Source organism: Balaenoptera borealis (genome assembly GCF_965194805.1).
Source record: "Balaenoptera borealis genome assembly, chromosome: 15".
NCBI classification, from domain to species: domain Eukaryota; kingdom Metazoa; phylum Chordata; class Mammalia; order Artiodactyla; family Balaenopteridae; genus Balaenoptera; species Balaenoptera borealis.
The window spans coordinates 20,891,220-20,919,156 of record NC_138871.1 but is presented as its reverse complement, the minus strand read 5'-3'; the positions used below and the strand labels follow the sequence as shown (position 1 = coordinate 20,919,156).

Sequence of the window (27,937 nt, the reverse complement as noted above, 5' to 3'; positions counted from 1 at the left end):
TAGGTCTTCTTCCCATTTTTTGATTGGGTAGTTTCTTTTCCTGATATTGAGTTGTATAAGCTGTTTGTATAATTTGGAAATTAAGCCTTGTCAGTCACATCATTTGCAAATGTTTTCTCCCAGATCGTAGGTTGTATTTTTATTTAGCTTATGGTTTCCTTTGCTGTGCAAAAGCTTATAAGTTTGACTAGATCCCATCTGTTTATTTTTGCTTTTATTTCTTTTGCCTTGGGAGACTGACCTAACAAAACATTGCTATGATTTACATCAGAGAATGTTTTGCCTATGTTCTCTCCTAACAGTTTTACAGTGCCATGTCATATTAAGTCTTTAAGCTATTTTGAGTTTTTGTGTGTAGTTTGAGGGAGTGTTCTAACTTCCAGGTTTCCCACCTCCACTTGCTGCAGAGACTGTCTTTTCTCCATTGTATATTCTTGCCCCCTTTGTCAAAGATTAATTTACCATAAGTGTGTGGGTTTTTTTCTGGGTTTGCTAGTCTGTTCCTTTGATCTATATGTCTGTTTTTGTGCCAATACAACACTGTTTTGATTGCTATAACGTTGTAGTATTGTCTGAAGCTTGGGAGAGTTATGCCTCCAGCCTTAATCTTTTTCCTCAGGATTGCTTTGGCAATTCTGTGTCTTTTGTGGTTCCATATAAATTTTAGGTTTATTTGTTCTAGTTCTGTGGAAAAGGTCATGGGTAATTTTATATGTATCCTATTAAATCTGTAGATGGTTTTAAATAGCATGGCCATTTTAACAACATTAATTCTTCCAATCCAACAACATTGGATATCTTTCCATTTCTTTGAATCATCTTCAATTTCCTCCAACAATGTTTTATAGTTCTCAGCATATATGTCTTTCTCTTCCTTGGTCAGGTTTATTCCTAAGTATTTTTTTGACACGTTTTAAAAGAGATTTTTTTTTTTTCTTTCTCTTCCTGATATTTCATTGTGAGTGTAAAGAAATGAAACAGATTTCTGCATGTTAATCTTATATCCTGCTACCTTGCTGAATTTGTTTTTCAGTTCTAATAGTTTTGTGTGGAGTCTTTAGGGTTTTCTCTATAAAGTATCATGTCATCTGCATAAAATGGCAATTTTACCTCTTCCCTTTCAATTTGGATAACTTTTCTTTCTTTTTCATGTCCGATTGCTGTGGCTAGTACTTCCAATACTATGTTGAATAGAAGTAGTGAGAACAGGCATTCTTGTGTTGTTCCAGATTTTAGCAAGAAGGCTTTCAGCTTTCCACCAGTGATTATGTTGGCTGTGTGTTTATCATAGACAGCTTTTATTATGTTGAGATATGTTCCCTCTATACTCACTCTGGTGAGAGTTTGTATCATGAATGGATGATGAATGGATGCTGAATTTTATCAAATGCCTTTTCTGCATCTATTGAGATAATCGTGGTTTTTCTCTATTCCTTTGTTGATGTGATGTATCACATTGGTTGATTTGCCTATGTTGAAACAACCTTGTGACCCTGGCATGAATCCAATCTGATTATGGTTTATGATCCTTTTTTTGTGTCATTGGATTTGGTTTGCAATATTTTATTGAGGATTTTTACATCTATATTCATCAAAGATATTGACCTATAATTTCCTTTTTTGATAGTGTCTTCGTCTGGTTTTGGTATCAGGGTGATGGAGGCTTCATAGAATGACATTGAGAGTGTTTCCCCTTCTTCAGACTTTTGGAAGAATTTGAGAAGGTTTGGTGTAAGTTCTTCTTTGTATGTTTGGTAGATTTCCACAGTGAAATCATCCAGTACTGGAATTTTGTTTGCAGGGATTTTTTTTTCCATTAGAGATTCTATTTCACTTCTAGTCATTGGTCTGTTCAAATTATGTATTTCTTCTTGATTCAGTTTTGGTGGGCTATATGTTTCCCAAACTGTCCATTTCTTCTAGGTTGCCTTCTAGATTGACATTACTAAGACAGTTATTTTTTAAAAGTTTGCCTAAAAACTCTTATCTCTTACATCTATTTAATCTATTTGTTCTTAACTTAGATTACTCATAAACATTTCCTGAGACATTAAAGAAATTAGTGATTATCTTGTTTCTTTGTTTGTTTTTCTGACAAACGTTGCAACAGAGACAAAATTAACCCCTTTGATAAGCAAACAAGGTAGAACAAAAGTTGTTTCTCGACATTATATTTAATGTTAATTCTGAAGACATACCTGTATTTATTGAACAAAGAAGCTTAAAATATGTTTTTATTTACTAAAGATTATCTTAGATCTTGTGACTTGAAAAATATTTAGTTTAGTTTTTATTACATTTTTGAGAATTCTTATATAGTTGCTTGATTGTTAAAGCCAATAAATAGAGCTCTTTGACAAATTAATTTTGGCAATCCCACCCAAAGGTAACATACACATATAGACATATAGAGAGACACAACCAGAGATCTCATAATTTTCATTTTAAAACTTTAGTCATGAATCAGGTACAGTAAAAAACTCATTATATATCACACATTATTCACTCAGATGGCTAAAGATTTTTATTATATGTGGACAAGACTTTTAAGATCTGTATTTGTCCTTGACAAGCAATTGTAAGAAGACTGTAATTTAGTAGAGTTTGGGCAAGAGAGACTTTTTGGCAGTTTGTGTTTTAAAGGCCTGTTTCCCTCTTTTTTTTTTTTTTTTTCTTGTTAGTTTAATGTTCTATACATTGAGTTAATCCAGGCCCAGTCTCAGGCTCTGCAGGCTGTGTTTACATTTCAAATACATGGTAAGATTAATAACTTTAAGGAACAGAGAAAAAAATGGAATTTTTCTCCTGGGAATTTTAGGATATATTTGCATATGATCATAAGTCTTAGGGTAATTACTGTTAACCTTTTCTTAAATATGGGGTAATATTGCTCCAGTATCATGATCTTTTACAATATCTACAAACATTTTGAGAGGAATAGCTGAGGCTTGAGACTGGTAAAGATAGGTGGGCCTTGACTTGTTTCTAGACTTGTTATCCTGTTGTGAAAAAGATTTGCAAGAAAAAGACACTTCTTTCTGTGAGCACTTGAATATTGGTCTCTAGCAGATTTCTTTCTTGCTTATTTGTAGGAGGGCCTCAGGAATTGCTGAGGTGATGGGGTGATTTTTAAGAAAGGGAATTTACATTGAATTTTTGTCGAATTTCTTTTATTTAATAAAGGATTCTTTAAGACTAGTCATGAATGTGATTTTTCATAAGTACCAGTATGACACCTGTTATGATGAGAGCTCTGAAAAATTTGTTTCCTTTTAAATATAGCCAATTTAAAGGATCCATACTGTGGCCATTGATGAGTAGGATCATATATTAATTTCAAATAGTGACTCAGCTCAATAAGCATTTTATTATGGCTTAACCAAAGAAGCAGGAGAAGTCTCACAAGTTAGTGTATAGCCTTCCCAAGATCTAGAAAGTTCACTTCTAGTAGTAGTCTAACAAGTAATGAAGTTTGAGATGATAAAGACCCCATAAGGACTGAAATCCCTTATGACAAACTTCCCTAATTGCTGGTACAGCCAAACAAATGGAGTACTGCTTATGACTTCATGACTTACTTCATGTCTTGGTAACCCAGCCAATTCCTTTGGCCACCAGATGCACCCCAGTAAATGCACCTTCCTGAAGGCAGAGACCACCGAGAATGTTTTCACTGGACAGAAAGTTAAGCTCTCAGAATATAAAAGAAGACAGAAGGAAAAACTTCATCTGTTCATAAAGGACCCACGATAAAGTTTGTCTAAGTGATTCCAGTTTGGTAAGAACCGTTAACTCACCTGTCTGTGAGACTGGCTCCAAGGGCAGACTTAGAGGGCCTATGCCTGTGTTCCACCGTATGGTTCTTGCTCCTTATGGCAAACGACACAAGAGACAGAGACAAAGGAAAACAGTGATCATCTCTGGGAGGTAAAGGATTCCCAAGAGTTGCTCATCTAAGGAACTAGCTCCAGTAATATCTTCTCCTGCTTATCTAAATTTGAGAGAGATAAAATGGGCTCTTAACACTTTCCCTTCCAGCAGACTTGGCAGGCAGAGATCAGGGAGGCTCACATGGAAAGAAAGAACTCTTTCCTTCTGCAGGCCTTCGTCAGCTGTCCCAGGATCTCTCACCTGCAGAAGATTTAGGGAGGGAAGCAGGGAACAGCCAGCCTCCTGCCTGTCTCACCAGCTGTCTGGGAGGATGAAATTTCCTCTCAACTACTTTTGAGTTCTGTGACTGGACTCAGAATAAAATTGACACAAGACAGAGTAGCAGGAGAAAAAGAAAGAAATTTTAATTCACGTACATGGAAGTCTCATAGAAATGGAACCTAAGAAGTGACCAAAGCAGACAGTTTTGTTTTTTGTTTTTTTTAATTAACTTACTTATTTATTTATGGCTGTGTTGGGTCTTCGTTTCTGTGCGAGGGCTTTCTCTAGTTGCGGCAAGCGGGGGCCACTCTTCATCGCGGTGCGCGGGCCTCTCACCATCGCGGCCTCTCTCGTTGCGGAGCACAGGCTCCAGACGCGCAGGCTCAGCAATTGTGGCCCACGGGCCCAGTCGCTCCGCGGCATGTGGGATCTTCCCAGACCAGGGCTCGAACCCATGTTTCCTGCACTGGCAGGCAGATTCTCAACCACTGCGCCACCAGGGAAGCCCCCAAGCAGACAGTTTTTATACTTTGAGAGAAAGGAGAAATAAATTTGTGAGGAATTGACAGAATAAAGAAACTTAGGCTTTGGGTACCTAATTAGTGAAGAATAGAGTTTGGGTTTGGAGTAGTAAATTAAGAAGTAACAAGGTTCGTTTATATATGCTTCTCAGCCTGAATTCCCTGTCTCTGCCATAAGGTGTCCGTCTACCTCCAGATGCAAGGAGGACACCTTTCACATGAGATGTATTTCCTGCTTCCAGGGAGACAGAAAGGAAGGTCAGAGTGTACCTCTCCTTTGGCCACTTCTTAAGTAACTTTAATTCAAAATAATCAATATGTCACTGAGGCACATTTTGGGGTGTCCTACTCTGGGCCCCAATAGCACCAAGTATACTGGACATGACCCATCTGCATCTTTCGATAACTCTGAAGAATATGACCGAATCCCTTATTTCTTGAAAAATAGAAGTATCTTTCCCTGGTTACTAACTCTTAAGAAAGCATACTTATTTTTATTAAATGTAGAAAGAAATTGTACTAATTAAACAAACACATATGAACCTACCATTCAGAAAAAAAAAATCATCATTTCCATTCTTTGTTTACAATCTTCAGTCTCTATAAAAAGAAAAAAAAAAAACTCATTATAAATTCTCCGGGCAAATACTACAATAAATTTCTCTCTATTCTTTCATTATTTTTTAAACAACATGGGAGTCAATCAATACATAACATATAGTATTAATCTATGTCCTTTAGAAGTACTTATACATTTTATCAAGTAGTTTGTATTCTTCCTGCAACTGGCATTCTATTTTTCATTCAAAATTATGTTAAGATTTAGATTATTTGATTGAACTGTTGTTTAACATTCCGTTATATTTTATTTATCCATTTTTTTCGATATACATATCCCTCTTTCTGTGGACATTTTGTTCAATTTTTTTCTTCCTAAATTTTCATTCTGTATTCACTTGTGTTCTTTAGATTCCAAATGGATATTCCTCAGTTATTCTTATAAGTATTCAGTTTCACCACAGCATCTCAGAGACAATTGACCTCAAACCAACAACTTCAGTGACCTTAGAAAGACAGCCTCCTCTCCAGCTATTTTGACCTTCCTTAATTATCAGCTCCCTACAGTTCCCACCTGCTTGGATATTTTGAGTGATGGCAGCTACTTATGCTCAAACATATTAAACATTTTGAAATGTTTGGCTCCTGAAGTGGGTCTTGAGAGCTTCTGTGCCTGAAGAGAAATGGAAGAACCTCCTAAAGCCACCAGAAGTTGTGCTTAGTCATTTGGGTTTGGCCATCTCCTTACCACCCCTACCCATGCCTGACATCAAAGACAGGACTCCATATTTACAGAGAGTAGGAGGAAACCTGACAATTTACTATTGGAGGAAGGGGGTAGATTAAGGAGGAAGAGACCTTTGAATGAAATCTTAGCATCATCTTGGTCTAGGGAGCCATGTCCTGTGCCGTAAGCAATGCATTGAATCATAAGCAACCAATCCTTGATAGAATCACCTTACCAAGATTCAGCCACTTTCTTTTTGTATAAACAACACCAACTGTGTGATTTATACTGAGGAATGCAGTTGGTGGTAAAGGCTTCTAAAATACCCTCTGCAAATTCAGCCACCAACTTGAGAGTCATTTATTCTCACACTTTTCAAAGATGTGTTGCCATCTTTCAGAATGAAAACTGTGTTTCCTTCATGGGAGTCTCCTCCTGTCTGTGAAGTGGTCTGTGTAGAGGAATGCATGTGTTCATAGGTGCAGAAACACTGTGAGGCCATGCCTCAAACATGTTGGATGTAAACATCTGCAGTTTAGTAGAGAGAAGTCTGAAGTGGTGAAGTAAGCAGAGGGTGAATTTTGTATCTGGAGTCCTTACCCTTTCGTAATCTCCTAGACCTGGTCCAATACCCTGGAAGGAACGGACACACACTGAGGACTTTCTATTACTCTTCTACCTTGTTATATATACGGTATAGTGTCCTATGGCAGCTGTAACAAATTTCCACAAACCTGGCAGTTTAAGATGAGAGAAATTTATTCTGGAACGTTCTGGGGGCCAGAAATCTGATATTAGTATCACTGGGACAGAAACAAGATGTTGGCAGGGCCGAGCTCTCTCCAGATGTTCTAGTGGAGCCCCCTCTTGCATATTATGTGCACAATGGGATAGTAATATTACTTGCTTCATAAGGTTGGAATGATGAAAAAATAAGTCAATATAAGTAGAAGCTATATAAAATTTCTGGTAGGTGACCAAAACCTAACATGTAGGTAATAGCAATATTATTTGGATAAGAGCAGTGTCCATTCTGAAGTAATATCCAAATGAATATGCTCTTCATAAATTACTGTCAAGTGTGTCCAAAGCCTAAAGCAATCCATGGGACATTCAGTTCCGAGGATAAGTGCATCATAGTAAAAGCACAACTATTGAGGCAGAACTTAAAAATTATGCCAGTTGTGCTCTGTCCATAGGAGAGGCCTCAGGATACTTTTTGTGAATAATTACCTGAGTGGGTTTCTTTAGTCACATTTTCCCAAGAAATGTAGTCACACACCAGGGAAGGAAGGAAGGAAAAATAAAAAGGAGGGGGGTAGACAAAATACCAGTATTAGAAGTCATATGCATTTCCTTGATTTAACCAACTCTGGTCCTGAAAGACAGAATTTAGGGGAGGAGTTGGGCCAATATTCACTTAGGATTTGGGGACCTTATGGAGGAGAGAGTCTCAAGACCCCAGAAACTTCTTTCCTGAGAGTGAGTCGAAAATAGTTTGTGAAAGACCATCTGAAGGGCAGGCTCTGCTGGTGGGTCACTCAGTAACCAGAGTAAAAGTTGATCCTTGGTGTCTCTGTTTTCCTAAAAGATGGGTTGCAGCACTACCTTTGGAAATCATTGCTTTGAATCCTCTGGATTCAGTGGAATTTTCTTGGGAAGGTTTCCTTAGCCTAAGCCACCCGCCAATTGCTTCCAGGCCTGCTCCCTCATGCCGGGACTCCTTTCCCCAGACATAAGAATTTTTTACTCTTATTCCAAGACAGGAAGGTTAAGCTGAAGTCTGTGATAGTGGGGGGGAGTAAAGTGAGGGAACGAGAACAATGTCATGAAAACTCTGGAACCTTTATAGAATCATGAAGGGGTAGAGCAGCCAATGGCTTTTTTTCAGTAGAGGAACCAGTTTTCTAACCTGAGAGAATCTGCAGGTTTCCACAGATCTTAGAAACTTGGCAGCTGCATGTGGATACATTTAGATCTGGGAGAGAAAAGTCAGCCTGTGTTGATTTGAAACACTTCCAATGGTTGCTTCTTCCCTGTCATAAGACAGCTTATTTGGAGCCCGATGGTGTGGGGAGCCATCAGCCTGAAGCTGGCAAGAGTTAGCTACCAGCTGTTTTCACTTCATATCAAGATCCGGAGAGTGGCTAGGATCTACTGAAAAGATTTCACACTTCTCTTTCTTGGTGAGCATCCCTGAGTTTCTCCTCAAGGGACAGCTGGCACTGCTGGGACGGAAAAACAGATTGTCTCTGTGATGTGCCGAGCTCAGATGATGTTGGTGGGTGGGGGTGGAGGAGTGTCCCACTTGCCAGGAGTCTAAGTGGTGACATGCCACATTTAGTAAGCTGCCAGCATGTGCATATTTTGTTTAATCAGCAGTTTTGTAAGTCACAGCATATGCTTTGTCACTTCTTGTTGTTTTATTCGTAAGCTACTATGTTCTTTAGTGAAATCTTACGTCTTCTCTGAGTGAGATTTGCTTATCATCAGCAGCTCAGCACCACATGTCATGCCCAGACTTTCCTGTACATGCCTCCAACCCCCTTGCTCCAGCACCTTGTCTCTTGCCATCCTGCAAATACAGATTCCTCTTTGAGTTTCCCTATGGGAATGGAGTAGGGGAATGGTCCAGAGAAAGCTCCGGGACCAAGAGTGAAAAACATTTATCCAGAATGAGGGTTGCAGCCTGTTAAATTTTGGTAAGAAAGGCAGTGGAAGCCAGAGGCTCACAATGGAGTGGGTAACAAAGACTTAGAGAAATCTGGGGGCAAAATCTAGACAGAGACAGAGAACAGACCAACGATGCCACCAGCAAGAATAGCACCTGATGCTGAATTGAAAAGTTTCTGAGTAGGGGTCCTTGTCTGTGCTCCTAGGTTTTCAGGTCCCCAGAAGTATTTGACCACCAAATGAGGTGACACTGCCCAGTTCACCAAAATGAGCTGTCATCCCACTTGACTCTTTGGAACCCAAGTTTTTATGAAGTTCCCTACTTGGCTTATTCTGGGGATTCCCAAGAACATGCCTGCATGTTCCCCAGGAGGGGTCTCCTGGATCTTCAAAAATATTCCAACCAGTGCAAAGCTTTATGAAAGTCAGAGTTATCAGTAAGTGTTTCTTGTTTTTTTCTCTTCTGAAAAATTAAGTCTAAGATGATATTGCAGCTTTCTCAAAGGGAGGAATATAAATGAAGAGGCAGAAGCAGGTCCTTTTTCTAACCTTCACTACAATCAAGATACTTAACTGTATCACAAGACTCTCTCTTGTTATCCCTGAAGATAACCTACTCTTCTCCCTCATCCTTAAAACTTTGCTATCACTAATCTGTTCTCTTTCACTATAATTGGGTTATTTCATGAATGATTTATAAATAGAATCAACTAGTATGTATCTTTTGATATTGGATTTTTCACTTGCATTATTTCCTACAGGTTTTCCAAATTATTGTCTTTATCAATGTTTGCTCCCTTTTCTTGCTGAATAGTGCTTGTGGTGTGGACAAAAGGTAGTTTGTTAAGCCATTCACATACTGAAGGGCATTTGGGTGGTATCCAGTTTTGTGCTATTACAAATAAACCTGCTATAAACTTTTCTTTACAAGTTTCTATGTGAAAATACATATTTTTAAATTTCTCTTGGATATTTGTTTAGCAGTGCTCAGGGGGAAGCTACAGCATTAAATACCTACATTAGAGAAGAAGACAGTTCTCAAATCAACAAACAAGGTTTTGCCTAAAATCTAAACTAAACCCAATAGCAGGAGAATAAAGGAAATAATCCAGATAAGAGCAAAAATCAGTAATTAACGTTCTGATAGAAACGCAGCTTAAAAGACTTTGATAAACTCCTACACCTCTCAAAAGAGGAATACACATTCTTTTCAAGAGCACATACACATGTACCAATATCAATCATATTCTGAACCATAAAACAAATCTCGATAAATTTAAGTATTCAAATCATACAAAATATGTTTTCTGACCTGAGCTGCAAGCATAAAAGTAATTCAAGCCATAAAACCCAAAGATAGCTCTTTAAGATGGTCAATAAAATTGACAAAACCTCTAACCTAACTGAAGAAAAAGAGTGAGATCCCAATGGCTAATACCAATAGTGGGAACAGAGACATCACTGCAAATCCAACGAAACTTAAATGGCACTGGAAATGTTATAGGTAACTTCACATCAACAAATATGGCAAATTTATATGAAATAGACAAGTTCCTTGAAAGACACAAACCAAAAAGCTCATTCAAGCCTTCCCATAAAGAAAACTTTCAAAGAAATTACTTCACTAGTGAATGCTACCAGATAGTTAAGGAAGAATTAATGTCAATTCTATGTAAATTCTTTCATTAAATAGAAGATAAAAGAACATTTTCCAGCACATTTTATAAAGTCAGCATTGTCCTGATATGAAAACCAGAAAAAATATATGAAAAAACTAAGCAAAAATTCTCATCATGAACAAAACTATAAAATGTCCTACAAAATTTTAGTACATTGAATAAAGAAATATATTAAAGAATAAACCAGGACCAAGGATAATTTACCTCAGAAATATGGGTTGTTTTATCACTCAAAAGCATCAGTATAATTCAACACACTAATCGAATATAAAAGAAAAATACATCGGGATATTATTATTTTAAAGGAGCGAATAGTCCAACTGTAATCCAGAATTACAAGGTTCTCTCTAGAATCCCTCCTTATCTTATTTGTAATTCATTCTCCCACAGAGAGAAAACTGGCTCTGATTACCTACAGTATATTTACTTATGTATTTATCCAACTCCAGTATCTATATAGTGTATTTTCAGATTGTTATTCTAGATCCTTGTGAGAAACAAACTTATCTACTAGAGTACAGTGTGTGCAGTTCTTTTTGTCGTTAGTGTGTATAAGTATCTGGCCAAAATATTGTTTTCCAAAGTCGCTTAAATCAGCTCATTTTCCCCACCCTCCTAGTATGGTTATTTGGTTTAATGTAAAGGAAGTTAGCTCCATTTGCTTTCATATGCATTCTATCTTGGGTTTCTTACAATTTTATCAAAACATCATGTTGTATATCTTAAATATATAACATTTTTATTTGTCAAATATATGTCAATAAAGCTAAGGGAAAAAACAACAGAAAAAATGGCCATTCAATGGGTAGTCTTTTGAGAAATGGTGTGAGAAACAAATTGATGTCCACATGCAAAATAAATTGTCTGACCAAGACTCACATCTTATTCAAAAAAGAACTCAAAATGGATTTCAGACCTAAACACAAAGTATAAAATTATAATAATTGAAAAAGAAAATATAGGAGATAATCTTGTAAGTTAAGCAAGGATTGAAAAAAGAATACAAACTACATAAGAACAGAAATAGATAAGTTGTACTTGATAAAATGAAAAGCTTTTGCTCTTCATGAGACCCTGTTTAGAATATGAAAGGCAAGCTACCAACTGGGAGAAAGTATTTCCAAAACATACATCCACAAAGAAATTTTATCTAGAATATATGAAGAACTCTTACGACTTGATAATACGACAAACAACCTAATACAAAATGGGCAAAAGGTTTAAATGATTATTTCCCCGAAAAGATATGCAGATGCAAAATTAGCACATGAAAAATTTTTAACATCATTCATTATTAAGATAGGCAGATTAAATCACAATGAGAAGTAACTATGTGCTTATAAGAATGGCTAAAATTAGAAAGCGGACCATACTGAGAATTCAAAACAGCTGGAACTCTCAAACACTGCTGGTGGTGATGTAAATAATACTATGACTTCAGAAAATGTGTGGCAGGTTTTAAAACATTAGCGATATGCCTTTTGTGCAACACAGATATTCCACTCCTAGCTATCTACCCAGGATAGATGAAAGCATTTCTCTCTACATAAATTTGTACACTAACATTCACAGCAGCTCTATTTATAATACACAAAACTGAAAATCACCCAACTGTCTATCAATAGAAGAATAAATTGTGCCATACCCACACAATAGAATTTACTCAACAATGAAAATAAATGAAGTGTTGAAACAAGCAATAATATGAATGAATCTTGAAATAAAATTGCTTAGTATAAGAAACCAGGGAGGAAAGCACGCCATGTATTATTCTACTTATACACAGTTCAAGAAAATGCAAGTTAAACTTATCTATAGTGTCGGAAAACAGATCAATGGTTACCTTGGATTGAGGGGATTGGAGAAGTTGAGGGTGAGAAGTAGGGGTGGGAGAGGAAATCTTCAAGGTGATGGCTATGTTTATTATAGGGGTTACATTGATGGTTTCATTGGGTGCATCTGTATGTCAAGACATCAATATTTAAATGAACTTTAAATATGTACCCTTGACTGCACCTCAGAAATACCTTGAAAAAGCTGAAAAGTAAAAACAAACAAAACATAAAGGTTATTCATTGGATCAAAATTTCACTGGGAGGCTGGAGCACCAGGTCCGGACAGCAAGAAAGGAACCAGGAAAGTCTGGCGGCTAAAAGCAAGATCATGTAGTTAGAGCAAGTTGATGATGAAGCTCCGTGTGAGCCACAGCCATTGAACCCTCACTGCCAGCACTGCGGGGCCCCCAGCTCCATACCCACTGGGAATGATCTCTAATTGCTTCTTCCTCTTTGTGCCACTACCTGGCTGGGTGTCCCATTGTCATGCCTCCATCACAATGAAGGATATCCTAGCCTCCAGAGAACTGGAAGGTGGAGGATATCTGTCACCTTTTCTTCCGTACTGGGAGCTGTGACCCTGCCTCTCACCATGACCCACACCAAGGGGTGTCCCTCGACACAAAGGAAGCACTCTCATTCTGAGTAGCCAAGAGGGGGAAAAAGACAAATGGCTCCCTGAGTATTCACATCAGTCATCGTTTCTGAAGGATCAGGAGCCCTCGAATCCCAGGTCTCTCTCTGACTCACTCCTGTGTATACAGCATTCTGCATCACACAAGCCTGCCTCTCTACTTGCTTAGGGACACAGCTCAGCTACCCAATTCTGACCCTTGTGTTATTACAACCCTGCATTTTCATTTGCAAGATGTGTTTCCTCTGTCCCCTGCGATGTGCAACTGTGGCAGTCATTTAATCTTAGAGGATGCAGGAGTAGATTAAACTTTATTTTTTCTCCTGATGCCTTTTTCTAATCCACTCTGTATTTAGAAGCAGCTTGCTCCTGCTTCGAGTTTTCCCCAGCACTAAACCGTGTGCTCAGCCAACTCACCCCCAAGTGGTAGTTTGTTTAATCCTCCCATAGTTACCTAAAAGTCTATTCTTTAGAATAGTGGGTTTTTGTTTGTTTGTCTTGTTTTGTTTTTGTTTTTGTTGCTTTTGATGTTGTTGTTGTTGTAGAGCCTCTAGTTTATTATGAAAGGGTTCTTCCAGTATGTACACAGGAACCAAACTTATCAGTTTATCCTTCCCACTCGACTCCCAAAGCCATACCAGCAACAACAGAGTTCCTTCGTGTTACCTAGAAGAACCGCAAAACTGCTGGGGTAAAAACGTTATCTATGCACCCTGTGTTTATGACTTTACGTACTCTGGGGCAGTGTGATAAAGCTCTCAACACAGCGGTCTATCCAGGTAAGGTCATCAACCAAATGCATTCTCCCAGGGCTAAGAGAGAATCTCACTCACATGAGGGTACTGAGACCCAAACTCCAAAAGCCAGAGCTAGGGTCCAGGGCACTGGCTCTTCTACGGCACCAGCGGCACACATCAGAATGCCTGGGAGGCTTTCAACACTACACCTATAGGACCCCACTCGGAGTCAGAGGGTTTGAGGACAGCCGGGCAGTCAGACGGCTCTGCCACGTGATCGGGTGCAGAAGAATGAGTGCTCAGAGAGCAGGGACACAGGAGGTCATCGTCATTCCTTGTCTTCCTTTTTTCCCAGTTGTATTTAACCAGATATATACGAAAACATACAGTTCGCTTTTATTTATAATCAAATGGGTTCTATACTTTCAAGTGCCTAATTCCCACTTTAAAACTTCGTACTGGATGATGGTGGCAAGCCGAGAAATTAGTTTTCTGTGCATTAAATCCCACACTGGGCTTCAGGAGATAGATTACAAGAGAAAATAACTCACTATCATCCCCCTTTGCCATGAGACCAGTAGCTCTGCTCTGCCAGGTATTGATAAAATAAGAAAAGGCAGCAAATCAGTGGACCAAAATCTTATGGGAGAGACGCCTGGCTGAAATACCAGACCACACCTTAGAGGAAGACTGGCGATATTCAAAATTTTGGCTGCTATTTACAATAAGAAATATATTTTATATTTCAACACTTTTAAATCATACGTATGCTGAAAACCAAAATTAAAATTTCACAAAACACTGTTTACCCGCTTTATGTAATATACTGTGGAATTTTCTATTCTATTCTCCTTGTGTTTGCAAAGAATATGTTAGTTATTGCCCACTAAATTGATTTAATAATTTCAGACACCAGTAAGTTGCAAGCCATGATTTGACAAGTGGTGCTTTCAACTATTAATAAAACTGAAGTAACGTAGTGATCTATTAACAGGTATTTCTCCCAAGTAGGAATACACAAACATACCCACAAAAACCTATGACCAAATGCCTGTTGAACTGCAAACCCTATTACTTTCCTTCATTTTTGTGCATTTGCACACAGAGTCTGAGAATAGCCCTGCAGTAAAGAAACTTGCTTAACTTTGCATAACAGTGTTTCCTGAACTTAACCACGAAAAAAGTATTTCCAAAATATTTGCAGACAGCAAAATGAAACAACTCTAGGACTAGCTCTTGAAAGAGTGTTTGAAGGAATGAGATTCGGGGGAATTCTGCTTTAGACATGAAGTAGAAATCCATAAATAAATACAAGTGCCAAATATGCTCATAAATTGTAGCACAGACCTATGCAGCTGGGGTGCAATGGTCCCCCCGAGGGGCACTCTAAAAACTACTTGGGAAGAGTACACAAATATGGTTTGGTGGTGTCACCGGGTTGACGTGCGTTGTAACAAAATAGCTTCAACGGAGGAGGTCAACAGAAGACCCCGACCAGCAATCTCAGTCCCACCGTAGTAAGCAAAGAATCGCCAACTACCACTTTAAGCTTAAGCACATAGCAAAGTTTATTTAAGCATAGGTACACTGTAAAAGAGGGAGTGAGGGAAAGAGAGAGAGCGAGAGCGGGCTGTTTCTGAGAGCAGCCTGTTTCAGCGAAGTGAAGAAAGCCCAAAGCAAAGCTTATCTAAGCAAACTTACACTCTCAAAGGGAGAGAGCGGGCAGTTTCTGCGAATTGAAAGCAGCATTCCTGTACAGGTTTAAGGGCGCCTTTAAGGAGCATTCTGCAGGGAGGCATTATTTGACTGAAGGTCCTGATCCATGTAACAAGTTTACTGCTGCGCATGCTCTCAGCCTTAAATTGCTAAGAAATGCCCACGGGGTTGGGGTGGGGGGGCAAGACCACATGGAGATTTTATTATAATGGTGGTATAATGAGTTTGGGTTTACTATAGGTCATACACCTGTCTGGTCTGGGCATGCTCAACCCAGAGAAGTTCCCTTGTGTTACTGTGCCCCTCTGTATCAGGATAAGCTGCCCACCACACTACCCTAGTTTTGCCCGTTCTGGGCGGGGTCAGGGGAGAGTCCTCGGATGGTTGGGTGCGACTCGATGACTTCTTGTCTTTCTTGCCACTGTCACCTCCTTGCTGCTAATGTCTGACTAACTACCTAATATTGGTAGGAGGTTGGGAGGTGGAGAGAGAAGAACGCTGTTAAAAGTAAAAGGGGTGAATCACTAAGGTACATTCAGGGATATTAGGATACTAGAGTCACTTGGTTTACAGGTCTCTTATCCAGATGTTCTCTGTGTCTGCGATTGCTATCAAATTATTTTGTCTCCTGAACTCTAGATGGAAGGTAAAATCAATGATAGAGGCACCACCAGAGACCCAGGAACCTGTGGGGGTGTACTGATCCAACTGGAGAAAAGGTTTTGTTCTCTTCTTTGCCTCCCAGTGACTGGCAGATATCCAAATCAGGACAGGTTAAATACATCATTCTTGACGCAGAGGAGGACTGAATACATACCATAAGAGCAGTGAATACAACAGCCAGCTGGACAACTCCTGCAAGTCTGGAGGACAGTCCAAGGTCAGAAGCAGATGTGGTGTGTGGGGCAACATGCAAGGAAGGAATCTAGGTCTGAAAACAAGCCAAGGTCAAAACAAGAGGCTGAGACAATTAAGTCTTGTTTGCTGCAGTAAACTTCTGTTGGGGTGCCTTTCTGGCTCCCTTCTCTAAGAACTAGGTCTCATCCACAGGTCCTACTTAAGTGGTCAGTGCAGTTCCCATAATAACACCAAGTGACTCAAATTCCTTGCCCCAGTTGATTGGCCTGGTGTGAATAACCAGGCCTAGCTAGATGAATCAGATATTATCCTGAAAATGAATTTGTTCACCAAGAATATAGTTAATCTTTTGAGTCCCTGCAGTGAAGGTTTGGAAGAACTCTAATGTGTTAACCATGTTTGATCATGCTGCATGTATCTGAAAGGCAAGGAAACTGACTGGATCAAAGAGAATGACCCAAACCCAGTGAAATAAAGAAAGAAAATGAAGGAGAGCATAACTTCACTTTCTGACATTTTTCTTCCTTTCTCTAGGCCTTCGTGAGACTTGGCTGTGCCCTAAAGTTGGGTGCATTGAGATAAGCCCATATCCTTCTAAAAACATCCCCTTTTGCTTGAGTGAGTAGCAATGTATGTCAGCATCTTATATGCGAATAGCCTAAACTTATATGCAAATAAGCCAAACTAAAAGAAGCCTGTGCCCTATCTCAGTCAAGGCCCCTTTGAGCTACTAGTGACCCAGTAGAGTATGAACTGTGGAAGAGGAAATTGTGGGGAACTCAGGAATTGGATATGATACAAAGTTTCTCATACAAATTTCATGCATTGGGGGATCACACACAAATTGGAGAACCCCCACCTTATTACACCCAAACTGAGGTGGAATAGTTTCTAGAGAGAGAAAATAAGAGCTAACAATTATTAGGAGGGGGAGACTTTTTTATCAAGTGTTTCAGGAGAAGAAGAGCTCTGGTCAGCTTGAAAGGCACTAAATTATGGAGGGTTCAGTGGGGTAGAATGGAACCAGGGGGAGGAAGGATAGAAACAGCTTTCGTACCTCTGTTCTAGACTTCTAGACAGAAAGCTTCATGAGAGTTTACCAGGGGAAGAAAATTTATGACATGGTTCAGGACACAAACTGGTCAACCATAAAGACTATGAATTTAGGAAATGATCCTCTGTGATCAGTATCTCGGGAACTTAAGTATGACCATAGGTACAGTAGACAATGTTGATTGCCTTGACAACATCTATTCTTATATATAGTGGTGTATATCTATTAATCCCATACTCCTAATTTATCCCACCCCCCCTCCCCTTTGGTAACCAAAAGTGTGTTTTCTGTGTCTGTGAATCTGTTTCTGTTTTGTAAATAAATTTATTTGTATTTTTTTTTAGATTTCACATATAAATGATATATTATGTGTCTTTCTCTGCCTACTTCACTTGGTATGATAATCTCTTGATCTATCCATGTTGTTACAAATGGCAATATTTCATTCTTTTTTATGGATGATTAATATTCCGTTGTGCATGTGTGTGTGTGTGTGTGTGTGTGTGTGTATGTATATTTATGTGTGTATACATATATATGTATATGTATATGTATATATATATATATATATATATATATATATATATATATATGACACCTTCCTTATTCATTCATTTCTTGATGGACACTTAGGTTGCTTCCATGTCTTGGTTATTGTAAATAGTGCTGCTATGAACATTGGTGTGCATGTATCTTTTCATATTAGAGTTTTATCTTTTCCAGACCGATGTCCAAGAGTAGGATTGCTAGATCATATGGTAGCTCTATTTTTAGTTTTTTAAGGACCTCTATATTGTTCTCCATAGTGGCTGCACCAATTTACATTCCCACCAACAGTGTAGGAGGGTTCCCTTTTCTCCACACCCTCTCCAGCATTTATTATTTGTAGACTCTTTAATGACAGCCATCCTGACCAGTGTGAGGCGCTACTTCATTGTAGTTTTGATTTGCATTTCTCTAATAGTTAGCGATGGTGATCATCTTTTCACGTGCCTATTGGCCATCTGAATGTGTTCTTTGGAGAAATGTCTATGTATGCCTTCTGCCCATTTTTTATTGGGCTGTTTGTTTTTTTGTTATTCAGTTGACTGTGCTGTTCATATATTTTGAAAATTAAGCCCTTGTGGGTCGCATCATTTGCAAATGTTTCCTCCTAGTTCATAGGTTGCTTTTTCATTTTTTTTTGATGGTATCCTTTGTTGTGCAAAAGATTATAAGTTTGATTAGGTCCAATTTGTTTACTTTTGCTTTTATTTTTCTTGCCTTGTGAGACTGACCAAAGAAAACATTGCTAAGATTCATGTCAGAGAATGTTTTTCCTAAGTTCTCTTCTAGCAGTTTTCTGGTGTCATATCTTATATTTAAGGCTTTAAGCCATTTTGAGTTTATTTTTGTGTATGGTTTGAGGGCGTGTTTTAACTTCATTGATTTACATGAGGCTGTCCAGCTTTCCCAGCACCACTTGCTGAAGAGACTGTCTTTTCTCCATTGTATATTCTTGCCTCCTTTGTTGAAGATTAATTGACCGTAGGTGTGTGGGTTTATTTCTGGGATCTCTAGTCTGTTCCTTTGATCTATATGTCTATTTTTGTGCCAGTACTACACTGTTTTGATTGCTATAGATTTGTAGGATTGTCTGAAGTCTGGAGGGTTATGCCTCCAGCTTTGTTCTTTTTCCTCAGTATTGCTTTGGCAATTCTGGTTATTTCGTGGTTCCATACAAATTTTAAGGTTATGTGTTCTAGTTCTGTGGAAAGTGTCATAGGTAATTTTAAAGGTATCCCATTAAATCTGTAGATTGCTTTGGGTAGTAGGGCCATTTTAACAATATTAATTCTTCCAATCCATGAGCATGGACTATCTTTCCACTCTGAGTCATCTTCAGTTTCCTTTATCAATGTTTTATAGTTCTCAGCCTACAAATCTTTCACCTCCTTGGTCACATTTATTCCTAAATATTTTTTTGATGCGTATTACAAGGAATTGTTTCTTTTCTTATTCTTTCTGATATTTCATTGTTAGTGTAAAGAAATGAAACACAGTTCTGTATGCTAATCACATATGCTGCTACCTTGCCGAATTCATTTATCAGTTCTAATAGTTTTTGACTGGAGTCTTTTGTGTTTTCTATATAGAGTATCATGTCATCTGCATTTAATGACAATTTTACCTTTTCCCTTCCGATCTGGATAACTTTTATTTATTTTTCTTGTCTAATTGCTGTTGCTAGTACTTCCAATACTATGTTGAATAGAAGTGGTAAGAGTGGTCATCCTTGTCTTCTTCCAGATTTTAGAAGGAAAGCTTTCCACTTCTCATCATTGAGTATTATGTTGGCTGTGGGTATATCATAAATAGCTTTTATTATGTTGAGATGTGCTCCCTCTATACACATTTTGTTTAGAGTTTTTATCATGAATGAATGCTGAATATGTTTTTTAACATCTTTATTGGAATATAACTGCTTTACAATGTTGTGTTAGTTTCTACTGTATAACAAAGTGAATCAGCTATACGTATACATATACCCCCCCCTTGCGTCTCCCTCCCACCTTCCCTATCTCACCCCTCTAGGTGGTCACAAAGCACGGAGCTGATCTCCCTGTGCTATGCGGCTGCTTCCCACTAGCTATCTATTTTACATTTGGTAGTGCATATATGTCAATGCCACTCTCTCACTTCATCCCAGCTTACCCTTCCCCCTCCCCATGTCCTCAAGTCCATTCTCTATGTCTGCATCTTTATTCCTGTCCTGACCCTAGATTCTTCAGAAACATGTTTTTTTTTTTTTTAATTTATTTTAGATTCTATAGGGATGCTGAATTTTATCACATGCTTTTTCTGCATCTATTGAAGTGATCATGTGTTATTTGGCCCCTCTTTTCTTGATGTTGTGTATCACATTGATTGATTTGCCTATGTTGAAACATCTTTGTGACCCTGGGATGAATTCAACTTGATCATGGTATATGATCTTTTTTATGTGTTCTTGGATTTGGTTTGCTAATATTTTGTTGAGAAGTTTTGCATGTATATTCATGAAAGATATTGGCTTGTAATTTCCCTTTTTGGTAGTGTCTTTGTCTGGTTTTGGTATCAGGGCGGGCGATTCTCCCTTTTTTTTTAATTTGTAAGGTGTAGGTTGTTATTTCTCCTCTTTTGTCTCTTATTTTTGTTAATTTAGATCCTCTCTCTTTTCTTCATGGTGAGACTGGGCCAAGATTTGTTAATTTTGTTTACCCTTGCAAAGAACCAGCTCTTGGTTTTACTGATTTTTTCCATTTTTTTTTTTTAGTCTCCATTTTATTTATTTCATCTCTAATCTTATTATTTTCTTCCTTCTGCTGACTTTAGGCTTTTTTTGATCTTCTTTTTCTAATTCTTTTAGATGGTTGCGTAGGTTGTTTATTTGAGATTTTTCTTGTTTTTTGAAGAAAGCCTGTAGCACTAGGAACCTCCCTCTAAGAACTGCTTTTTCTGCATCCCATAGATTTGTATGATTGTGTTTTCATTGTCATTTGTCTCAAGCTATTTTTAAATTTCCTCTTTGACATCATAGTTGAGCCATTTGTTTCCTAGTAGCATGTTGTTTAGTCTCCATGTAATCATTTTTTCTCATTTCTCTTTATTTGGTTGATTTCTAGTTTCATGCTGTTGTGATCAGAAAAGAGGCTTGAAATAATTTCTATCCTCTTAAATTTGTTGACGATTGTTTTGTTTCCTAGTGTGTGGTCTATCCTCGAGAATGTTCCATGTGCACCTGAAAAGAATGTGTATACTGGGTGGTTTTGGATTTAATATCCTGATAAAATAAGTCTAACTGTTCTATTTTTGTCATTTAGGATCTCTGTTTTCTTATTGATTTTCCGTCTGGAAGATCTGTCTATCAATGTGAGTAGGGTGTTAAATTCTTCTACTATCATGATATTCCCATCAATTTCTCCCTTTACATCTGTTAGTAGTTATTTTATGTACTTAGGTGCTCCTATATTGGGTGCATATATGTTAACAAATGTAATATCCTCTTCTTGTACTGAATCCTTTATCATTATAGAGTGTTCTTCTTTGTCTTTCTTTATGGTCTTTGTTTTAAAGTCTATTTTGTCTGTTAGGAGTATTGCTACCCCTGCTTTCTTGTCATTTCCATTTGCATGAAATTTTTTCCACCACTTCAGTTTCAATCTATATGTATCATTTGCCCTAAAGTGGTTTTCTTGTAGGCAGCATATTGTAGGTTCTTGTTTTATTGGCCAATCTGCCACTCTATGCCTTTTGATTGGAGCATTTAGTCCATTGACTTTTAAGTTAATTATTGTTAGGTATGATTTTATTGCTATTTTAAACCTTGTTTTCCAGTTGATTTTGTATTTCTTCTTCGTTCCTTTCTTTTTCTTTTTGTTTTTCATTTTGTGGTTTAATGCTTTTCTTTTGTATTATACTTGTGTTCTTTTTTTTTTGTTTTTGTGAATCTATTGTATGTTTTTGATTTGTGGTTACCCTGTTTTTCAAGTGTATTAACCAATTACTATGTCTACTTGCTTTAGACTTGTAGTCATATAGACTCAAACACCTTCTTTAAAAAATCTACATTTTCTTATCCCACCTCCCAACATTTTATGATTTTGATGTCCTCTTTTACATCTTCATGTTTATCCTTTTGCATTTCATTGTCGTTATCATTGTCTTCACAAATTTTTTTCTTATTTTTTAAAAATCTGTGTACTGCCTTATTTAAGTGATTTACTTCACAATTTTGATATTCTCTTTCCCCTAGATTCTTACTTCTTTTCTATAAAGAAAGACCTCTCAATATTTCTTTTTAGGAATATTTAGTTGAGTATTGCTGTATTATTTTAGGTTTTGCTTTTCTGAGAAATCCTTTATCTCTCCTATACTGAAAAATTAGCTTTCTGGGTAGAGTATCGTAGGTTGCAGGTTTTCCCTTTCTGGATTTTAAGTATATCTTGCCACTTTCTTCTGGCCTACAACGAATTTGTAGAGAAATCAGTTAATAGCCTTATGTGGGTTCCCTTATAATTAATTATTTATATTTCTCTGCTGCCTTTAGAATCCTCTCTTTATCTTTAAATTTTGTCATTTTAAGTATAATATGTTTTGATGTAGATCTATTATGTTCATATTGTTTAGGACCCTCTGTGCATCCTGTACCTGGATATCTGTTTCTTTTTCTAGGTTTGGGAATTTTTCATCCATAATTTCTTCAAATATATTTTCAATCCCCTTTTCTCATTCTTCTCCTTTTGGGATCCCTATTATGCGTAGATTGGCATGCTTTATAGTATATCATAGGTCTCATATACTGCTTTCATTTTTTTTTTTTTTTTTTTTTTTTTTCATTTGTCTTTTTGTCTGCTGTTCTGATTGGGTGATTTCCATTATTCTATTTTCCAGGTCACTCATTCATTCTTCTGCATTATTTAGTTTGTTATCTATTGCCTTTAGCTCAGCTTGGTCTTGGCAAGTGAGTTTTCTAATTTTAAGTGGTTTGACTTTCTAGTTTCTAGTTCCTTTTTACAGTGGTCTCCCTTTATACTGACTGTTTTTCTTAATTCCTTTAGTGTTTTTATTACCTCCTATGTGAACTCAGGATCTAGTAGAATGGAAAAGTCTGTTTCACTGTTTGTTCTTTCAGGGGACTTCTCTTGTTCTTTTAATTGGGAGTGGTTCCTCTCCTTCTTCATTTTACTTATATTTCTCTGACTCTCTGAATTTAAGAGAAGCAGTTATCTCCTGTGGTCTTGAAGGGCTAACTTTAAGTGGGAGCATCCCTGTGTAGCCTGTATGAGTCTCATATTTTTGGTGCAAGGGCTGTTTTTTTATATGGATGCCTCCATATCTTTCCTCAGTGTGTGCTGGGCAGATCGCCCAGATAGGGGGTGTGATTGTGGTTGTGGTGACCAGAGCCTGCACTTGACATTGAGCAGGGTCTCCTCTTTGCTCTGTGGTTGTCACAGCCCTGTTGGGGCATGGTCTGCTCCCCAGCTGTTGGAGTAGAAACCCCCATATCCATTTCCAAGCTTTGGTGTGAGGTAGGCAGGACTGGAGCACTCCTGCTGGGAGAGGAGCCACTTAGTATTCCTCTGCAGGAGCTGTCCACCAGGAAGTGTGGTCTGTGGTGTCACCTGTCACCCTTTGTGTGGCCTCACAAAGTACTGTTGATGGCATTGCCCTTGGTCCAGCCTCAACCATGGGAATGCAGGCAATCATCCCAGGTGTGCCTCAGGCCTTGTGCTCACAAAGCCACCAGCGCAGATCCACAGGTGCACATCCACTGAAATCTGGCTCTGGGGCCACAGGAGTCACATCTGGAAACAAAAGGCATGGTGATCCAAATACTGCTTAAAGACTTCTGGTGGACTACTAAATCTGCTTAACTGAGCAAATAAGTGTAGGGTCATTTGTGGTATAGTCTGATGGTACTAGACAAATCATGACCCAGTTGAATACTTCCTGGATCTGTAACTCAGAATGTTAATGTTTAATGCTTTGCCAAGCACTTTTTGTTTTATGTCATGTATTATAGAGTGTTAGAGCTAAGTGTCATTATAGATCACTTAACCCTAATGGGAAATCACATAAAACAGATACCAGGAAGAGAGTTCAAGGGTTTAGCTCACAGCAAAGATCTTGGGGCTAGTGGAAAATAGGAATGAAGTATTAATAAAGCTAAAGGTAGAAAAACATAGATGGGGGGAAGTGGTTTCAGTAACTGCCAGTGTTTGCAAATCACCTTCCTGGGCTGGAAAGGGCATTGATAGGCTGTCTCTCTTAAAAAAACGAGGGGCAGCATAGACACATAGCTAAGAAGAGGTACAGCAGAAATTAAAATCCAGTTTACCAACTTCCAGTCCATTTCCTTTTCCACTTTATACCCATTGTTGAGCTAAAGCTGTACAAAGGACGGTAAAGGTCATAAATTGGTGAGTTACAAAATCAGACCAACCCTGGAAAGACCCCAAGGCTTCCCACATCAACCTGCTGATGTGATCAAAATCCCATCTGCTTGAGAACTTAAATCCCCTTGAAGCTGAAAGCCAAGAGTTTTCTCTCATGCTCAAGTCATTCAGTCCTCCTGGCAACACAGTGCTGAGAGGTACCACTGGAAAAAGACCTTGCCTTCTTAAGGGAATGTCGTTTTTTCTTATTAAATCATTGAGTCCATCTTGTGGTTTTTAGGGGGGAGGTTTGTTTATTTTTTGTCTTTGATTTTTGGTTTTTGTCATTTCTGAAATTTTGGTAGAAAAATGACACAAAGGACCCTTTCCTAGAGGGGGCAATGTTTACCTGTTCCCCTTTCTGTCTTCTGGCTCTCCCATGAGCGTGACCCTCCCCTAGGGAATGTTATCACTTTTAATTTAGTTACAAGTAGTCGAATTGATAGTAGTTCGGTATTTTTTCCTCTTTTCTTGTACTTAGGAAAAATATGTCAATTTTTGAAAAATAGGTTGAAAATTCAGCAATGCCCTCTTCTCATTCCTTCTAAGCCCATGAATCCAGCCCTCTCCACCAATGTGAGTGACTTTAAAGACAATGGCTAATGAATACGTGTTTTGCTCTGATAGAGGAAGAAGAAAGGAATAGGACACTTACTGACTATGGATCAGGCTGGGGCTGCTGCCATTGCCTTCATTCATCAAATTGGGGTGATATGCTACAGAGCCACCTTCACTCATTTAGTTTTCCCAGGATTGGGGAATATGGTCGCTGACACAGCCCAGAGCCTTGGATGAGCTCTTATATTCCTTTGCAAGACACACCCATATTTAGAGCAAAGAGAGGGTTGGAAGTTTCAGTCACCCACCTTAAGGAGTTGGAGGGCAGGATGCCTGTCAATTTAACTATGACACTTTTACCACAAGAAAGAAATGTGAAAATTCTGTCATTATCAAAAATGAGTTCATATTCATATTTTACAATTGTCCCCCAAAGGTATACTTTATTAATCAAGACCCTATTACAATTTACTCACTAGGATAGATTGTTATATCTTTCCAGAGTCTTTTAATCTAAATGGCATCTTTCCCCACAACACTGTGTTTCTCAGGAATTCAAGAAACATGGGCCATTCTGGGTTTCTGATTGCTATTATTTACTTTTTCTCAAATAATTGTTTTTCTGTAGCAAGACTACTTCTCAACTCATCCTATCTATCATATTTCCATGAAATATTGTTTTTTCAAACTTGAATTTCCACTGAGCTCTAAATATAGTTATGCCTTTGCATTTAAATATTTTTTGTGCAGTAAGTTCTTTTTCCTTTGTAACAAAAGTATCTGTTGGCTGTCCTTTTCCTTCCTGTTAGATTATTTGTGTGTTCTACTGACTTTTGGATTCTGAGGACATGAATCAAACACAAGCTCAGTTGCATTGACTCCATCTCACACAAGCTGACCTATAAAAACCACTTGAGAGTCAGGGTCTGCAGAGAATTCCAGCTTAACATATTCCCAGACTGACCAAAATAAACCTGAGCCACTTAGTATGTATCTCATACTTGCCAAAATTGCCAACTCAGAAGTAAACATGACTAAGGAGCTTTTCTCAGTATCCCCACATGAAGCTGATCACCCTTCCAGGTAGAATGCAAAAAGAAATGATACTTCTTCTACAGCCAAATGACAGTGTGCGAGGCGGTTGTCAGCAGCCCAGGGGAGTGAGCACCTTGATGAAGTAGAGATCTAACTTACATGCAATGTAGGAACAGGTCTACAATTTCATTCAGCTCTTGCTCTTACCCTTCCTTAACCCTCTCTCATTCTTCCTTTGACTCTGCATCATTTGACTCTAGTCCTCCTAGGCTTGAAATTCCTCCATTGCCTCTTATTATATCACATTACTATTATCCATCAAGGAAGTTCCATCTCTCAGAAGATCAGCAAGGCAAGTTTCCACATTTCATTTTCCTTAAGATTTTGGCTCACATATTGAGTTGTGAGATGGTTCTGAAGTTGCTTTAAAACTAGCTACCATGTAGAAGAGGCAACCCTGAACCACCGTCTCCTCTTACTTTCATTTCCTTCTCTGACCTCACTTATCTGTGACACTTGTCATTCCCATACTCACCTCCACTTATCATCCAACATTTATTTAATTCCACTGAACAATTAGAAAGAAATACATGTGTATGCCTACAGGAGTGAGCACTTGAGACATCAACCAGAAGAAATACTCCAGTAGATGTGCCCCTTAAAAGTTAATACCACATTTTCTGCCACAGTTGCCTATCAGGAAAGAGTCAGGGAAAGAACAAACTTCACCTGTTCCTGGAAAAGGTGCTGACCTGCTAATGAGAAACAGGCAATATCTGTGGCAATTCCCAGGCTTTGCAGGGAAGAGACTCCTCCCCATGGCGGGAATCTCCTTGAACCAAAGCCAGGCCCTTCCCATGACCCCTGTCCCGGCTCCATCATCCTGTTATTCATTTCAGTGCCCCTCCCTCACATCCTCTTATAAAAACCCAGTCTTTTCTGCCCCGACAAACCAGTGCAGATCCCTTGCAAGAGAGGTAAGTGGGAGCTGAGACAAGATGAGACCCCTGACAGGGGTTTCACCTCACATATTTCAGGGAAGGTATACAAGGATCCCTGTCCTCAGAGAATGCAGGAGCTCTGAGACCAGGCAAAGGCAGTCCTGGGAGGCCTCAGGTGTAGGAGGATGTACAGGTTTTCAAATTCTTTCCAGAACTATGGAAGGGGATGGATGCCATCAAGATGGATTTATTCCTAGGGAACTAGACAGAGGAAAAGACAAGAGGTACAACAGGGCGTTTCTCACATCCTCTCTCTGACCGTCCTTCCTTTAGTTCTCTGGTTGTCTCTGAACATCACAGACAAGATGATGCCTTCCATGGGCCTCCCCAGCCTGTCCTGGATGCTGCTCTCCTGCCTGATGCTCCTGTCTCAAGTCCAAGGTGAGACTTCTCTGCCTCTAGCACTGGGTTCCCAGTGTTTGCTCAGGGCCAAGAAGAGGAGGAAAGCTCCTGTGTGCCTCCCGTGGTAATGGTACATCCCCACACAACAACACTGCCTGCAATTCCTGCATCATCATCCTTCCTTCTGGGTGACTAGTGGTGGGAGGCACCTCAGTGGTCCAGTAACAGTGGGATGAGATGATTCTCAATTTTCAGTAGAGTCTATTTATGTGGGTAGATTAAGGAGGGGAGCATAGAGTGTCATTAATGAGATGAGTAGAAGGAGAATGACTGGAGGATCCAGTGTAGAGACAGTCAGCCAAGACGAGGAGAAGCCTTGGACTTTTGAATAAGGCAGATGAATAAAAAGAAAACAGACCATCTCCCAATTACTAGGTCTAGTTCATGATTAAGAAAAACTCCTGGAAATGTTGGCATTGGTGACAGGCAGTCAGGAGTTTGGTGTCACTGCTCCAAGCCGTGGCCCCACAGATATTCCCCAAGGTCACCTCCCCATTCCAATCCCCTCTCTCCATTTCACCCCATCCCTCTCCTTTATTTATTCTTCCCTAGGGGAAGATTCCCAGAAGAAACTGCCCTCTGCACGGATCAGCTGTCCCAAAGGCTCCATGGCCTATGCGTCCTACTGCTATGCCTTGTTTATAACACCTAAAACCTGGATGGATGCAGACGTGAGTGCTCGGATTTGCAGTTAGGGCTGATAAGGAGAAGCAAATCAGAGACAGGGTTTGGGGGCTGGGAGTCTCCATTCTCTAGAGTTTCTTGAGGGTGAGAATGAGCACCTCATCTTTTGCAAACACAACCCCTTCTCACCTACCTTGTCTCTGTCCTTCCCTCAGTG

At 38.8% G+C, this 27,937-nt stretch overlaps 1 protein-coding gene, 1 long non-coding RNA gene and 1 pseudogene across 4 annotated transcripts in view; 1 reads left to right on the top strand and 2 right to left on the bottom strand.

Moving 5' to 3' along the window:
- The window catches only part of LOC309611515, a 1,058,387-nt gene that overhangs the window by 102,059 nt on the left and 928,391 nt on the right, over positions 1-27,937 (bottom strand). The gene's annotated exons all lie outside the window — the stretch shown is intronic.
- The window catches only part of LOC309611721 (lithostathine pseudogene), a 508,337-nt pseudogene that overhangs the window by 372,880 nt on the left and 107,520 nt on the right, over positions 1-27,937 (bottom strand). The window lies entirely within an intron of this gene.
- Positions 15,311-27,937, top strand: part of LOC309611507 (lithostathine) — a 1,064,255-nt gene continuing 1,051,628 nt past the window's right edge. Inside the window, exons 1-2 of one of the 2 annotated variants that reach the window (XM_082356068.1) lie at positions 15,311-27,075; positions 27,649-27,767. In XM_082356068.1, coding sequence (XP_082212194.1) covers positions 27,000-27,075; positions 27,649-27,767 — 195 coding nt within the window. In that variant the 5' untranslated portion in view covers positions 15,311-26,999. Of the gene's footprint in view, positions 27,768-27,937 lie in introns of both variants that reach the window. The other variant, XM_082356067.1, reaches the window with a different exon arrangement.